This window comes from Nuphar pumila, chromosome 12, assembly GCF_984573655.1.
Source record: "Nuphar pumila chromosome 12, dmNupPumi1.hap1.1, whole genome shotgun sequence".
Classification (NCBI taxonomy): domain Eukaryota; kingdom Viridiplantae; phylum Streptophyta; class Magnoliopsida; order Nymphaeales; family Nymphaeaceae; genus Nuphar; species Nuphar pumila.
Genome location: NC_143260.1, coordinates 83950122 through 83965806, shown reverse-complemented (window position 1 = coordinate 83965806; position 15685 = coordinate 83950122). Strand labels below are relative to the sequence as shown.

The 15685-nt window shown below is 39.0% G+C and overlaps 1 protein-coding gene and 1 long non-coding RNA gene across 2 annotated transcripts; both read right to left on the bottom strand.

The window, feature by feature from the left end:
* Positions 1–6638: 6638 nt before the first annotated feature.
* Positions 6639–7927, bottom strand: LOC149821096 (uncharacterized). The gene is made up of 2 exons (XR_016426827.1): positions 7821–7927; positions 6639–7154 (listed from the first exon to the last, which is right to left on the bottom strand). It is a non-coding gene; the product is annotated as an uncharacterized LOC149821096 (long non-coding RNA).
* Positions 7928–8149: 222 nt separating this feature from the next.
* LOC149821095 (2-hydroxy-palmitic acid dioxygenase MPO1-like) lies at positions 8150–14942 on the bottom strand. The gene is made up of 4 exons (XM_089983196.1): positions 14465–14942; positions 8747–8809; positions 8555–8626; positions 8150–8467 (listed from the first exon to the last, which is right to left on the bottom strand). The coding sequence occupies exons 1-4, from the start codon at positions 14783–14785 to the stop codon at positions 8351–8353; spliced, it is 573 nt and encodes a 190-aa protein (XP_089839322.1). The 5' UTR covers positions 14786–14942; the 3' UTR covers positions 8150–8350.
* Positions 14943–15685: the final 743 nt, after the last annotated feature.

Here is a 15685-nt window from a genome sequence, read left to right as displayed (position 1 = left end):
ATGGATTCCTTATTCTCACAAATGCCTCTTTCTTCTAATTTTCTTAGTCAACTCATCTTTGAGAAGTTAAACTATAGCAATTTCTTGACTTGGAAAAGACAGATCGTCCCTTTTATAAGGAGTCAAGATCTCTCTAGACATCTGGATGGGTCAATTCCAACCCCTCCAGAGTTTATCTTGCAAGAAAAGGAAGATGATAAAGGGGCATCCTCTACTGTGCTTCTCAAAAACCCAGATTATATTGCGTGGATGAAGAGAGACCAAGCATTGGTGGCATACATCACCTCTACATTGTCACAAGAGGTTCTTGTACCCATCCCTGATGATTGTTCAGCCAGGGAATTGTGGAATAAGTTACTTCAGACATATTCGCAAATATCTGAGGCTAAAGTTGTGTTTCTTAAGCCAGAATTTCAGATGTTGAGGAAAGATTCCATGTCGTTCATGAAATACTTAAATAAAATGAAGAGTATCACGGATCAGCTGGCTATCGTGGGATGTGTGATTAATGACAAAGACAAAGTACAACAAACTCTAAGCAAACTGAGGCCAGATTATCATGTTCTGATGACGTCATTATTATGCCTCCCAGAGCTTCCTAAGTTCAAAGATCTATGTGCAAAATTGTTACAATATGAGATGAGTCTGAAGGGGTTTTCCAAAGAAAATCATGTGCAATCTGGGACTGAAGTTCTTGCTACAGGGCTAATTTATGGCAGAGGAAGAGGAGGTGGTGCTTTTCGAGGCAGGATTGGACAGAGAAGACCTGGTTTTGGGGTTCATGGGCTACTCCCAACGCCCAATGTTTCTTCCAATTTGCAAAGTCAAAGGATCATTCCTACCTGTTTCTTATGCAACAAAATGGGACATATTAAAGCAAATTGTTGGTTCAATCCCCAGAATAAAGGAAAATCTTTGCAATTAGAAGCCAAGAAAGACACAGAAAATTCAAAGGCTGGGGGAGAAGTAAAAGAGTTACTATTGGTAGCACTAGCAAGGCTAAATATGAAGCAAAATGATAAAGGCACTTGGTATGTTGACTCAGGGGCAGTAACCCACGTTTCAGGTGATGCGGATAAACTCTTAAACCTTATTCCTTATGTTGGTAGAAATAGCATAGTCACAGGAGATGAGACACACCACTCTATATCACACATTGGAAATGTTGTTATACCCATGTCTAAATCTTCCCTTCAACTTCCAAATGTTCTTCATGCACCAAATATTCAGAAAAATATTGTTTTTGTGTCAAATGATATTAATGCTTTAGTTGAATTTACTCCCTCTTCTGTTTATGTCAAGGATCTTCGCACGAGGGAGACATTCGCTGAAGGAAAAAGATGAGACAATATTCAAGAAAATCCCTCTTCCAAAGTTCATTCCACTTGTTCATCGAAGCTCTATCAGCATTCATCATTAGTCTCATCTGAGTTTGTGTTCGTTATTTTTTAATGTAATAAGCCAATCCTTTGGCACAGTTGATTGGGTCATTGTGGTCGTCATTTCATTGAAAAACTTGTCTCAAATAATTTGATTTCTAGGTCTAGTCTGGGTTCAGAAATAAGTAAAATAAAATGTCTGAGTTGTCATTTATGTAAGAGTCATGTTTTACCCTTCAATTCAATCAATAGAAGAGCTTTAAGACCTTTTGAGATCATATGTTCTAATGTCTGGGGCCCTACCCCAATTGCTTCTGAAAGTAGATATTACCTTATCTTTGTTGACAATTATTCACGTTACACTTGGATATTCTTTATGAAGCATAAATCAGAAGTCTTTGGAATATTTCGAAAGTTCTATTCCTTTATCAAAAACCACTTCTCAAAAAACATCCTACATTTTCAATGTGATGAAGGGGGAAAGTTCTCTTCTAGTGATTTTATTGAATTTCTCCAGCATAATAGAATAAGGAGGAGAGTGTCTTGCCCACAAACACCTCAGCAAAATGGGATTGCTGAGAGGAAGCATCGACATATTGTTGAGAGTGCAATGAGCATGATGCATGATAGTAATCTCCCTATTACTTTATGGACAAAGGCTTTTCACTCTACAGTGCATGCAATAAACCTCTTGCCTTTATCACTGTTGGAAAACAGATCACCATACTTTACACTTGTTGGCATCCATCTTGATTACCATGAATTACGTGTTTTTGGATATGTTTGTTATGTGCACATTGATAGCTCATTAAGGCATAAGTTTCAAGACAAAGCCTTGAAGTGTAGATTTGTGGGGTATGCAGATGAATATAAGGGGTACAGGTGTTATGATCCTTCGAGTAAACACATCAAAGTGTCGAGAAACGTTATTTTTGATAAGATGAACTTTGATAATCAACCAACTAACCCCTCTGGCTCATGTTCCAATGTTGAGGTATAATGTCCATGGCTAAGCTCCGAACTCTTCTCCAACATTAATATTGAATGCCCTCCAGACTGCAGTCAGAAGGATGCATGCGAGGAGTCAGAAGATGCATCACAATCAAAAGAGGTTGATGGTCAATCCTTGGAAACGGGAAGGTATAAGGGAATCGTCTACACTCGACATGAGAAGGATCTTCCACCCATCTTTACTCTCTATACGAACCTTAATATGCCTCCTACTTCCTCACAAATGTTGTCGGTCAAAAGGTCTACTCAAGCTCGTCACCCACTTGACAAATGGGTCAGCATAAAAAAAAATTCACTGGATTATCAATTATTTCTGACAACCATAACCAAAGAATATGAACCTCTCACCTTTTATCAAGCTGCCAACTCAAAGAAGTGGATTGAAGCGATGAATGAAGAAATGAAAGCTCTACATGAATGTGGTACTTGGGAGGTTGTTCCCAGACTACCAAATAGAAATGTAGTCGGATCGAAATGGGTGTACAAGATTAAATATAAACTTGATGGGAGTATTGAAAGGTACAAAGCTTGACTTGTTGCCAAAGGATTCCCACAAGAGCAAGGACAGGATTTTGATGAAACTTTTAGTCCTGTGGTAAAAATGGGGACCATTCGAATTGTGCTGGGTCTAGCTGTTGAACATAGATGAATATTAAGTCAGCTAGATGTTAAAAATGCCTTCCTGCATGGAGATCTCAAGGAGGAAGTTTATATGGAGCAACCCACAGGATATGCAGAACAAGATACTGACCAATACGTGTGTAAACTGAAACAAGCGATATATGGTTTAAAACAGGCATCTCGTTCTTGGTTCAAGAGTTTTTCACTTGAAATACAGAGACATGACTTCTCTAGGTCTCTTATTGATCATTTATTATTCATCTAAAAGAAGCAGAGTGTGACCACACTCCTATTGATATATGTAGATGACATCATCATTACAGGTAACTGCGAAACTCATTGAGGAAGCAAAGAAATTGTTGAATCAGAGATTTAAAATGAAGGATCTCAGAGATCTACGATATTTCCTTGGGGTGGAAGTTGACAAGACATTAATACACTTACTCTCACTCAACACAAGTACACAGTGAATATTTTCAGTAAAGCGGGTATGATGAATTGCAAACCCTTGGCAACCCCAAGTGTCGTGCATCAGAAACTGAGTTCTAAAGAGGGAGACTTATATGAAGATCCTACTAGATACCGCAACATAGTAGGTATGTTACAATACCTAACATTCACTCGACCTGATATAGTGTATTTTGTCAATCAGGTATCTCAATTTATGCATGAACCTTATACATCATATATGGAGGCAGTTAAGAGAATACTAAGATATCTAAAAGGTATTGTCAGCGATGGCCTTGTGTACAGAAAGAGTGAGCTGAATCAAGGCGCCCATGAGATCATTGTTTATGTTGATGCTGATTGGGCAGGTGATCCAGACGAACGTCGATCGGTAACTGGTTATTGCAGTTTTCTTGGGTCAAACCTAGTTTCTTGGAGCCGTAGAAAGCAGAAAGCCATAGCTAGATCAAGCACAGAGGCCGAATATAGAGCAATGGCTTCCGCGACTGCAGAGGCTACATGGATAAGACAGCTCCTCACAGAGATAGGAGAATCGATTGCTCAATCATTTCTACTATGTGACAACCAAAATGCCATCAATATGTCTTTCAATCCTATTTATCACAGTCGAGCAAAACACATTGAGATAGATCAACATTTTGTAAGGCAAAAGGTCGAAGAAAAAGAAATTGAGCTCAATTTTGTCCGAACAGAAGAACAAGTTGCAGATATATTCACAAAAGGATTAACAAATGACAGGTTTTGGATGTTAAAAGGCAAGTTGTTTATGATCCAAGATCATGTACAACTTGAGGGAGGATGAAAAGAATCGTTTATGGATCTGGATCCAATCCAGGCCCATATCCATATATGGGTTGTGCTATGTTGTAATTTTAAACATTCATTAAAGGGTATTTCTGTACCCTAATCTTTGTAATCTTTATACACATATGTCTTGAATAGATTAGTCACGAGTGAGAGAATCAACCATGACTTTCCACAACCCTCTTTTCTTCTTTTCTCGTTTTTCTCCTTGCGCAGGTAAACCTGAAGTTCACCTTTTCACAACCCTCACCTGTGTGACATAGCTCAAAAGCAACCAAGTATGTTGATTCATGCCGATATGAAGGAGCCTTCATTAGGGTCCTTAGAGAATTTTTGTCATCAGAATTTACAGTTATTGTCCTCTCATGGAATGTGAGAGGCATGGGACGTGCCTGGGTTAGACAAGAAATCTTAGATGTGTTGAAAAAGAACGAGTGTGACATGATGGAGCAATCGGTTCTTGGTTGTCACATGGGTGCGGGTGCGACACGGGTGCGGCGCAATTTCAAAAATATTGGACACAGGGACTCGGCTATATATATATATATATATATATATATATATATATATATATATATATATATATATATAAAACAATCATTTTTTTTAATTTTTTGCTCTTAAAATGGACAAAAATAGACTCGGTTAAAGTTGACCGAGTCCAAAATGTGGACGGACTAGGCTCCGGTGTGTTGACCGACTCCGACACTTGGTTGACCGTGTTTGTCCCATGTCCGTGTCTGCACCCGTGTGTCAGGGCGTGTCGACGCGGGTGCATCGACCCCCTAGCCGAGTCCGTGTGACATTGGTTCTTGGTTATTTCAAAAGCTTATAAGGTTTCAAGTGTATCTGGATTCCTAAAGATTGCAATGTAATTACTATTCAGTTAGAGAAGCTAGGAGTCCTGGTCTATAATCAGTGTTGGAAGGACAAACCACTTGACTGGTTTCCTTCTAATACTTGAACAGTCTTGTATTGATCTCATGCAACTGGTGGGGATCTGCCTAACCCCAGCTTGCAAAAAAAAAAAAACAATTATAGCGTCAAAACTAGGATATGGGATGCCTTTTGCCTTGGCAATGCCATACTATTTCCTCTCCCATCTGAACTCCTTTACAACCATTTGAAGATTGGCTATGAACATGGAACCAAACTAGCGATTTCAAATCACGGACCTGATTGCACTCAAAGAAGCATGCACTTTCTCAATTGATAGTTGCTGATTTGCTGCAACACATACTAACTAAATTAAGCCCTATTTACAATTATATCATCCTTTTTTATACTTCCAATCTATTTGTATTTCATCTACAAGATTTGCTGTAAAACAATGGGATACCTTAAGGAGAATCAATGAATTATCATAAAAGAGCTTGTCCTCAAAATCTTGAAACAGCACCAGTATTGAAGACTCTTCAATCAAATGAGCTGTAATCACGTTAGGTTACCTAGTGTTTTGTAACAACTTTCTGTTATATCGTGTAAACCGTGAGGCCTATAAATAAATGCTTTTGCGTCTAAGACTGTGTTTTCTTCGTAGCCACTGTTATCTTTATTATTGTTATCGTGCTATTTTTAAGGGTATACCTCCCTCCACCTGACTTTGTTTTTAAATGCTCGGAACACTGTTTCATTCCCACCGTTCTAAGGGTGTGTGTGGAATGCAGATACAACATTTCTGGGACGGGCCGCATCCAGCATTTGTAGCGATGCACATTCCGCGTGACGGGCAAAACACGCAATCAAACACACCCTTAGAAGGAGCATTCGACTTGCGGACAGCCATGGACAAGGATACACAAAATCCTTTTTTTTCTTTTTCAAAAAGTGTCTAGGGTGTGTTGTCGTCCCCTGTTCTAGGAGGGAGGGCAGAACCTCCCCGGACACTAAAATGCATCCTAGAGGGATGCTTTCTCAAAGGTGTCCGCACATATCACGTTCGCGTGTGGGCCCTAGTCATTGCATGGACGGTGGACATCACCGTCCACACAATCAAATACCTTATTGTCTCTGAAACATAGATGTTTTGCATTAGGTCATGCCCTGTTTGTCTAAATGACCAAATTTGTGTGGCCTTTCAACATGAAACAACTTATTTTGAGCGACATTTTAGGAGGGAAAATAAATGAGACCACAAACCGCTTGAGAAAATAAGCTAATGTTTTGAAAATCCTCTAACAAGAATTGCTAGCATATGCAATGCCTGATCTCTCAGAGGCTGGTTAATCAACAGAGTCCAACCATATGACAGCAGTATGGACGGACCAAATTCCCCTCCCTTACTCTTTGAAAGTAGTGCCATGTAATTCCTATGCCATCACATAAATACACAAGGAAGAAGACACATCACATAAATACATAAATTTCTTATCACATAAATACATAAATTTCTTACAGTAACAGCCTCAGTTCTTGAACTCTCATCACATAAATACATAAATTTCAAAATCGACTGAAAATGTCCAAATAATGGTATTAAATTCCCTTATAACAAAAAATAATAAGTATCCACTTGGATTTCCAAGTTTTCACATTCATTCAAATAGTTGATACTCGTCAAATGGAGAAGGAAACTGCAATAATTTCAGACTAAAAATTTGGAAAATTAGCTATTGATGCCCAAAACTTTCTACCCCAGAAAGGAAGCTTTCAAAGATTTAGCATTTTACACATCCCACCCATTTAGCCACCTGCAAATCCTAGCAGAAAACTCCAAGCGATCTAACAGAATTCGTCCAAAAATTCTTATTCAAGTAACAAAAGCGCGCGCACACACACACACACAAATTGTGACTGGGTTGATTTCACCCAATATTTTGGACAGTGTGCAGATCTGCATATGAGCCAACTGGAGTTGTACCTGGAACCAAGCTGTTCACATTCATGTTAGTGTCCATTATGACAAGTTCAATGTCAATTACCCCATGTTCACATTCATCCCGTGGAGGAAGCATGTGCATGGGGGATTCATTACGTCAATCCAAGGAGATGATTTTTGTATGACGGACAATAATATGAATAAAAAGAGAAGAGACAATTCTCACGAGAAAAAAGAAAAGAAAAGAAAAGAATGAAAGATGATAAAAAAGACATGGAGACCGATCTCTGTTGCCAATGCTCTACTACTCTCTTTTCTTTATGGATAATCCAAGGGACGACACCTGACACACACATCACCGACCACACATTGGCTAGTCTCCGGTTCGTAAAACCCTTGAGGGCTCCCCTGCCCACCGGGCCCAGCTTCAATCTTTAGGCAAGGGATGCCACCATGGGTTTCAAACTTGTGATGTCCCGTCAACTTGGTGAATCACAAGTTGCCCCTACCAGATGAAAAGAGCCCTTGTGGGCATTCTCTATTACTCAGAGAGAGAGAGAGAGAGAGAGGGAGGGTCAAGGGCGTTGATGGTTGCAATATGCAGGAATGGAGGGGGCTTTGAAATCAAGACAACCAGCAGGCAATCACCTTTGATCGTGTGAAACCATGCAGTGGAAGGTTCAGATGAGACACCACCATGTGAGAAAAAGAAGACTCACCTAGTTGTAAACGATAGGAGAGCTGTAGCTTGTCAAAGAGATTGGATATCATGAAGCCGCTAACTGGCAACTGCCCTCAGAAGCATGATGCCCAGAACATTGAAAACCCTAACCTAACACACAGAGAAGGCAAGCATGGAGAGAGGGAGGGCGACCCAAGAGCGATTAATACAAAATGAAGCATGCAGATCACAATTTTACATTATTATGGCCAAATTAAAAAGAAAAAAGTGAAAATGTGTGCTCAATTTACAGAAAATTGACACAATCAGTTTCCACACACGCACACAGCTTGTAGTAGTCAAAGATAAGTTCCATTACTCAACATATTCAGCTGAATTTCACTTTATTCATAATCACATAACCACAAAGGGCCTTGATGCATGCACAGACATAATTAGCATGAAAGGTGGTTATGTAGTCTAGTACAGAACTGAAAATTATCAACATAACTTCACCAATCTAGGCCTGGTGAAGCAGTCCATCATGGATACATCAAGAATGGTTAACAATCAGATGATACAGATAGACTAAGAGGCTTTCTTCAGTTTCTTAGCCTGCCATTCCTCACGGTTGGCCTTTATCATTGCTCGAACTCTGGAAGTGAAACCCAGATATGGTTCATAGCCAAAACATTTCTGAAGAATCTATAGCAACAAAAGCAATGAAATCAAATTCTGTTCCAGAATAATGTTGCATTAGCTCAGGCATGATTTTGCAAGGAAAGTAATTACCTCAAGCAGAACAAAAAAAGGAGCCATCAGAAAAGCTTGCACAAGATTGTCTAGAAGAGCTGGAGCTCGCCTCTAACAATGACAAAAGAAAGTCAGATGTGTACATGAAACGAGATTTGCAGACTAGAAAGCTGTCTTCCTAGTCAGATTAGATCATGTCAAAAAGAATGCAGCAGAAGAAATAACTGTTACCTCAAACACCCCATGGCCTATGAACTGACAAGTCCAACAGAACAACTGAGCTGCCAGTACCACCTAGATCACAAGGTAAATACTTTCTGGAGTCATGATGCAAGCCATAAACAGCAAGCAAGAATAACAGCTCCTAGCGAATCAATGCAAAAAACTTGACACAAAAAAAAAGACATTTTTTTATTCTCCCTTGCAGGCACTGTATTCAGTTCTATTAACCATGATCGGCTGACTACAAAAAGTTCGAAGAAACAGAAGCCAAAATCGAAATCACAACTCAAGATAACCTACATAATATACTCAGTTAACCTTTCTTGATCTAGGGTGATGTTAAAACAAAATGGATTCCAAACTGACTATTTCATGAAGAATAACATTTACAGCCACAAAGATATCCTACCCCTTCACTTGCCATCGACAAGCATCAGGCCCTTGCAACTTGCTCAAAAGATTTTGAAGGTACATGAAAATTAATTGTTATGAGAAAAATTCTAGAGTCTAGACAATGTGGGAACCTATGTCACATGGGTGCGGGTGCGACACGTGCGTGGTGCAATTTCAAAAATTTTGGACACGGGGACTCGGCTATATATATGTATATATATTTAAAATATATATATATATATATATTACAATAATAAGACTCGGTCAAAGTTTTGCCCATTAGAGGACGTGGCTATATATATATATATATATATAACAATAATAAGACTCGGCAATATATATATTTTAAAAAATATAAAAAAAAAATCGATTTTTTTTTTAAAATTTGCCGTAAAAATTTGACAAAAATAGACTTGGTCAAAGTTGACCGAGTCCAAAATATGGACAGACTCGGCCCCGGTACGTTGACCGAGTCCGACACTTGGTTGACCGTGTCCGCCCCGTGTCTGAAGCCGGACCCGTGTCGGGGCATGTCGACGCGGGTGCATCGACCCCCTAGCCGAGTCCGTGTAACATAGGTGGGAACTCTGATGTTTGAGAAGCACGATTTGGAAGCAGCTTGCTTCCCAAACAAGTAAGCAGCAGCTTGTAATCAAGTTTCCTGTTGCTAAGGATCATATTATCTTCAAGAACAATGATTTCTGGATTGAGGAATTAGGTTTCCCAAATTAATTTTCACATAAGTTTTTTATATTTTTGTTTAGCAAAATGCATTATATGCGTCTTATAATGATTATTTAGATTCATTACCAAATATTATAGAACATAGAAGATTTGTGCAGAGATTAGGTAACTGATAATTAAAGGAAGGATCCACTTGTTGTACACTACATGAAAGAAAAAATTCATAAGACCAAAACTGATATTTTGTCTTGGCTATATCTCGACAATATATATATACAACAACAACAACAACTACGCCTTCATCCCAAAACAATTGGGGTCGGCGATATGAACCAAAAAAGAAAATCATTCTGGGTCTTCCACATGAATCCTTCTCCTCCAATCATTTCTATACAATGCCATGTCCTCGGTGAGGTTCAAAGCATTCATATCCTTTCCTATCACCTCCATCCATGTCTTCCTAGGCCTACCCCGACCTCTTTTAACTAATATATTTTCCCATTTCTCCATCCTTCTAACTGGAGCATCATTAGGCCTTCGTCAAATATGTCCAAATCACCGTAAACGATTCTCTCTCATCTTATTTTCAATGGGAGCAACGCCTACCTTCTTACGTATCTCCTCGTTCCGAATCTTATCTTTTATTGTATTTCCACACATCCATCTCAGCATACGCATCTCAGCTACACTCATTTTTTGCATATGATGTCTCTTGGCAGCCCAACATTCCGTACCATATAGTAAAGCGGGCCTAATAGTCTTCCTATAAAACTTTCCCTTCAACCGCAATGGCATTCTACGATCGCACAACACTCCAGTTGCACTCTTCCATTTCATCCACCCAACCTTTATCCTATGATTTACATCTCCATCAATTTCTCCATACTTTTGAATGATAGATCCCAAATATTTGAAACAATCATCCATCGGTATTTCTTGCTCACCAAGCTTCACTACACTCCCATCACTACTTCGTTGCTTACTAAACCGACATTCCATGTATTCTGTCTTACTCTTACTCAACTTAAAACCTCTTGCTTCCAATGTCTGTCTCCATAATTCTAACTTAGCATTAACCCCAGCTCTAGACTCATCAATCAAAACAATATCATCAGCAAACAACATACACCACGGCACATTTTCTTGAATTGATCTCGTAAGTTCATCCATCACTATAGCAAATAGGAAAGGGCTTAAAGCAGATCCTTGATGTAACCCAACCGTAATAGGAAAATTGGTTGTCACCCCTCCACAAGTGCGGACATTGGTTACTACTCCTTCATACATATCTTTAATTATACTAATGTACTTGAGAGAAACACCTTTCTTCATCATTGTCCACCAGAGAACGTCCCTAGGTACTCTATCGTATGCCTTCTCCAAATCAATAAAAACCATATGCAAATCTTTGTTCCTCTTTCTATTTCTCTCAATAAGTTGTCGAAGAAGATGTATAGCTTCCATAGTTGATCTTCCAGGCATAAAACCAAATTGATTCTCCGATATCATGACAACCTTCCTCAACCTAGACTCAATCACCCTCTCCCAAAGTTTCATAGTATGACTCATGAGTTTCATACCACGATAGTTTGTGCAATCTTGTATATCACCCTTATTCTTATATAGAGGCACCAAAGTACTCTTCCTCCACTCATTAGGCATCTTATTTGTCCGCCAAATCTTGTTAAAAAGATTTGTCAACCATTCTAAAACTTTCTCTCCCAAGCATTTCCAAGCCTTGATAGATATACCATCTGGGCCAACTGCCCTTCTTGATTTCATTTTCTTCAAAGCCTCTGCAATTTCTTTCTTTTGAATCTTGCGCATGAAGTCGCGATTCATCTCATGAAAAGAAATAGAGAAGTCTCCAAGATCCTGAGCATGACTTTCATTAAATAGCTTATCAAAATAATCTTTCCATCTCTCCTTAATCTCCTCATCTTTGACTAAAACCCTTTGCGTTTCATCTTTGATACATCTAACCATACCCAGATCCCTCGATTTTCTATCTCTCATCTTTGCAAGCCTATAAATATCATTCTCGCCCTCTTTGGTATCCAACTTGTCATAAACCTCCTTATATACCTTATCCATCGCGTTCCGAACTACTTTTTTAGCTTCCTTCTTTGCTATCATGACTCTTACTTAGATTTTTATAACACTCTCTTTTAACCTTAATAGCTAATTTGACATCCTCGTTCCACCACGATGTATCCTTACCTAGCGGTGCACCGCCTTTAGACTCACCCAATACCTCCTTAGCCACCTTTCTCATGTCACCCGCTATCTTATTCCACATTGATTCTGAATCCTCCTCGAGACACCAATCAGCTTCCTTAACTACCTGCTCTACAAACATTCCTTGTTTAGCTCATTTCAGTGCCCACCACTTAATTCTAGGATCTATCCTATGTCTATCTCTTTTGCGACATTGTCTAATTCTAAGATCTAAAATTAAGACTCTATGTTGTGTAGCTACACTTTCTCCCGGTATAACCTTACAAACGATGCAACAACCCCTATCTCTCTTTCTAAGTAGGAAAAAATCTATCTGACTCGTATTAACCCCACTTTTAAATGTTACTAGGTGAGACTCCCACTTTCTAAACCAAGTGTTTGCTAAGATCATATCATAGGACAAACCAAAATCTAAAATCCTTTCTCCACTTTCATTTATTTCTCCTATACCATAGCCTCCATGGATACTCTCAAATCCATCCATACTAATGCCTACATGCCCATTAAGGTCACCGCCGATGAAAATCCTTTCTCCATAAGATATCCCTTGTACTACTCCATCTAAATCTTCCCAAAATTGACGCTTAATGGAATCATCTAAACCTACTTGAGGTGCATAAACACTAATAATATTAATAATATTCGTACCTAATACTAATTTAATAAGTAAAATCCTATCACCCTTCCTACGGACCTCAACTACATTATCTATAAACTCACGACTCATAACAATCCCTACTCCATTCCTATCCCTATTTATTCCTGTATACCAAATCTTATATCCCCAAGGTTCTATCACTTTTGCTTTCTCACCTACCCATTTGGTTTCTTGTAGACATAAAAAATCAATCTTTCTCCTACACATAACATCTACTAACTCTACAAACTTACCAGTTAAAGACCCTATGTTCCAAGTGGCTAACCTAATTTTATGGTCTTGGACTAACTTCTTTACCCCCACCCGTCCAACAAAGTGAGGGAACCTTTGCCTATTTGACACCACACCCGGGCGCCGGTGTGATGCGTCGCTTCCGGGCGACGACCTAGCAACCCTTGCCCATTTATCACTGCCTCCGGGCCTACAGAATACAGCGCGTCGCTCAGTAGGGAACGCCCCAATGAAATTCTCATATTGGTTCATATTCATAGGGTATGACTAAGTTTTTATGTTGGCTGTCACAGGCCTACCGCAACCCTCCTCCTTTATCCAGGCTTGGGACCGGCAGTGTATAACTAAACAGTTATACACAGGCGGAGTTTAAATATATATATATGGGGGAAGGGAGACCGCCCAACCAAAGGAAGGTCCAAAATCTACAACCAACAACGATCGGACGGCTCCCCTTCTCCAATGCTTGAGCATCTCATTGATGTATAATTTATTTAGCAAGAAATATGCTTTACGCAAAGACTTTACGGCATATACACATGTTTTCCGAAACATGAAAAATCAACCGCTCACAATGCATTTAAAACTTTACAATAGAAAGTATTGTGGGCCGTTGATTTTTAGTGCTTTAAAAAACACATCTTAACATAAAAAATTCATAATCCAAAACATGTTTCTCACTAAATGAATGATAAAAATCCAATATGTAAAGTCCGATCAGTTAAAAAATCCGTCGGTTATCATGGGTTGTAGATTTTGGATCTTCCTTTGGTTGGACGGTCCCCATATATATATATATATATATATATATATATATATATATATATATATATATATATATAGCGAGAGAGAAATGTAACTTCCAGACCATTTATTTCCCAGACATCTTTAAAAAACATATTTGCGCAAGTTTTTTGCTTGATTGAAACCTGTAGATGTGTTTATCATTTATATAAGAAAACTGGTTCCTCCTAACGTTCATATGATATGGACAGTGCTAATTTCTTATGTTTTAAGCCATGTTTGGAAATTTTGAACTCACAGACATGTTCAGCATGTTTCATTTGCTAGGAATCGACTACTGGATTGTGTTTTTCTCAATGAAAAAAAAAACACTATTATCAGTCTCTAAATTTACAAAAATTCTGAGCCGTTGATTTTTTGAAGCCTTATAAAAACCTACTCACATGTCATAACCAGATCTTCTAAAAGACTATTTCTACTAAACAGACCATGTAGATCGCATCCATAAGGTTAGATTCCAAAAAAATGAATTAAAAACTTGAAAATTTAGCCTTTAATATCGTTTTATGAATTTACAGCGATACTATCGCGATACTTTCAGTATCTCACCTGTATCTCTAACTATGAAAGAAACACACGCGCCATTAATTAGAAGCTTCAAGAAACAGAGCCAATGAAACGGAAGAACGAACAATATCGATTTTGTTTACCAAGGAAAACAAAAAGCAAAAGCAGAAAAGGGGGGGAACTTGGGCGAAAATGAAAGAGAAGGCACTCACCTTCCATGCCAGAGAATACCCAAGTCGGTGGCCGAGGTAGCTGCTGCCCACCCAACAAAGGAAGCAAAGGAACGCAGCCAGAAACCCAGCTTTCCGGTCCAGAATAACATAAAAGGCGGCATAAGCCAGAGCAAAGAAGAAACCGAAATTGAGGAGCAGGAAGGGGACGTCGAGGTTGATGATGGGGGGAGTGAAGTAGAAGAGGAGGAGGGTTGTGAAGAAGATCGGCCACACGAAGAGGACATGGATGATGACGTTGATGGGGTTGCTGTGGTACGCCCCATAGAACGCGAAATGCCTCTCGAGATCAAACAATCCCATCTCAAATCTCTGCTCTCTAACCGACAAGATGAGAAAAGAAGAAAAAGAAGAAGAAGATGATGATGATGATGAAGAAAAGGAGAGCCGAGGACAAGAACCAACAGACTGAGCTCGGATGGGTAGTGGGTTTCCTTCCTTCCTACCTTCCTCTCTCTTCCTACGGAAAATTCTGACCGGGGAAATCGAACGAGGATGACAAAAATAGATGAATGAGTCTGAGGGAAGAAAGGTCGAAGAGGGAGGACTCCTTTTCCGTCCGAGTCACGTCTCTCTCGTTAAGTCAAATGTCTCGATATTGCGATTTTCTTGTTCAATGAAAACTCTGGTGATAAATTAAAATAAAATTTGTTTTTTCTCGAGAAGATATTGGTATATTAGAATTATACAGGAAAATGCATAAAAATATAAACAGCATTTTCTTGATAATCCAAAAGAAAACACCCCTCATCACCTACCACCGGTAGGGACGCTGAGCTGGCTCGGGCTTGGCTAGGGCTCGGTTCAGGCTTGGTTCAGTTAATCGGCCTGGGGCTCGTTGGCTTTGAAAATGAGTCAAACTTCAACAGGTGTATGAAGTTTGGATGGGTTATCGAGCCTGATAAAGCTCGACAGGTTTGATAAGGCCCAGTTCATTGCAAACCCCGTATATATAATATCTTTGCAAAAAAACAAATTTACGAAAGAATTTTTGGTTCATATAAAAGTTTTGCAGTAATAATAATCAAAAAACATGTTTAAGCTTAATGGTAGGTCCTTGGCTAATGTTAAGGAGGTCAGGAATAGTTTTAAGATTTTTTAATTATTTTTAATTTTATTTTCAGTTTCAAAATTTAAGCTTAGTTGGATCCTAGGTAGCTCTGGACCCAACTAATGTATATTGGATCCAATAAAGCCTTTGAA

Coding starts and splice junctions, on each gene's coding strand:
- LOC149821095 (XM_089983196.1), bottom strand. CDS start 14,785: ATGGGATTGTTTGATCTCGAGAGGCATTTCGCGTTCTATGGGGCGTAC. Junction 8,810..14,464: donor GGTATTCTCTGGCATGGAAG/GTGAGTGCCTTC, acceptor CTTGTGATCTAG/GTGGTACTGGCAGCTCAGTT. Junction 8,468..8,554: donor CTTTTTTTGTTCTGCTTGAG/GTAATTACTTTC, acceptor TTGTTGCTATAG/ATTCTTCAGAAATGTTTTGG.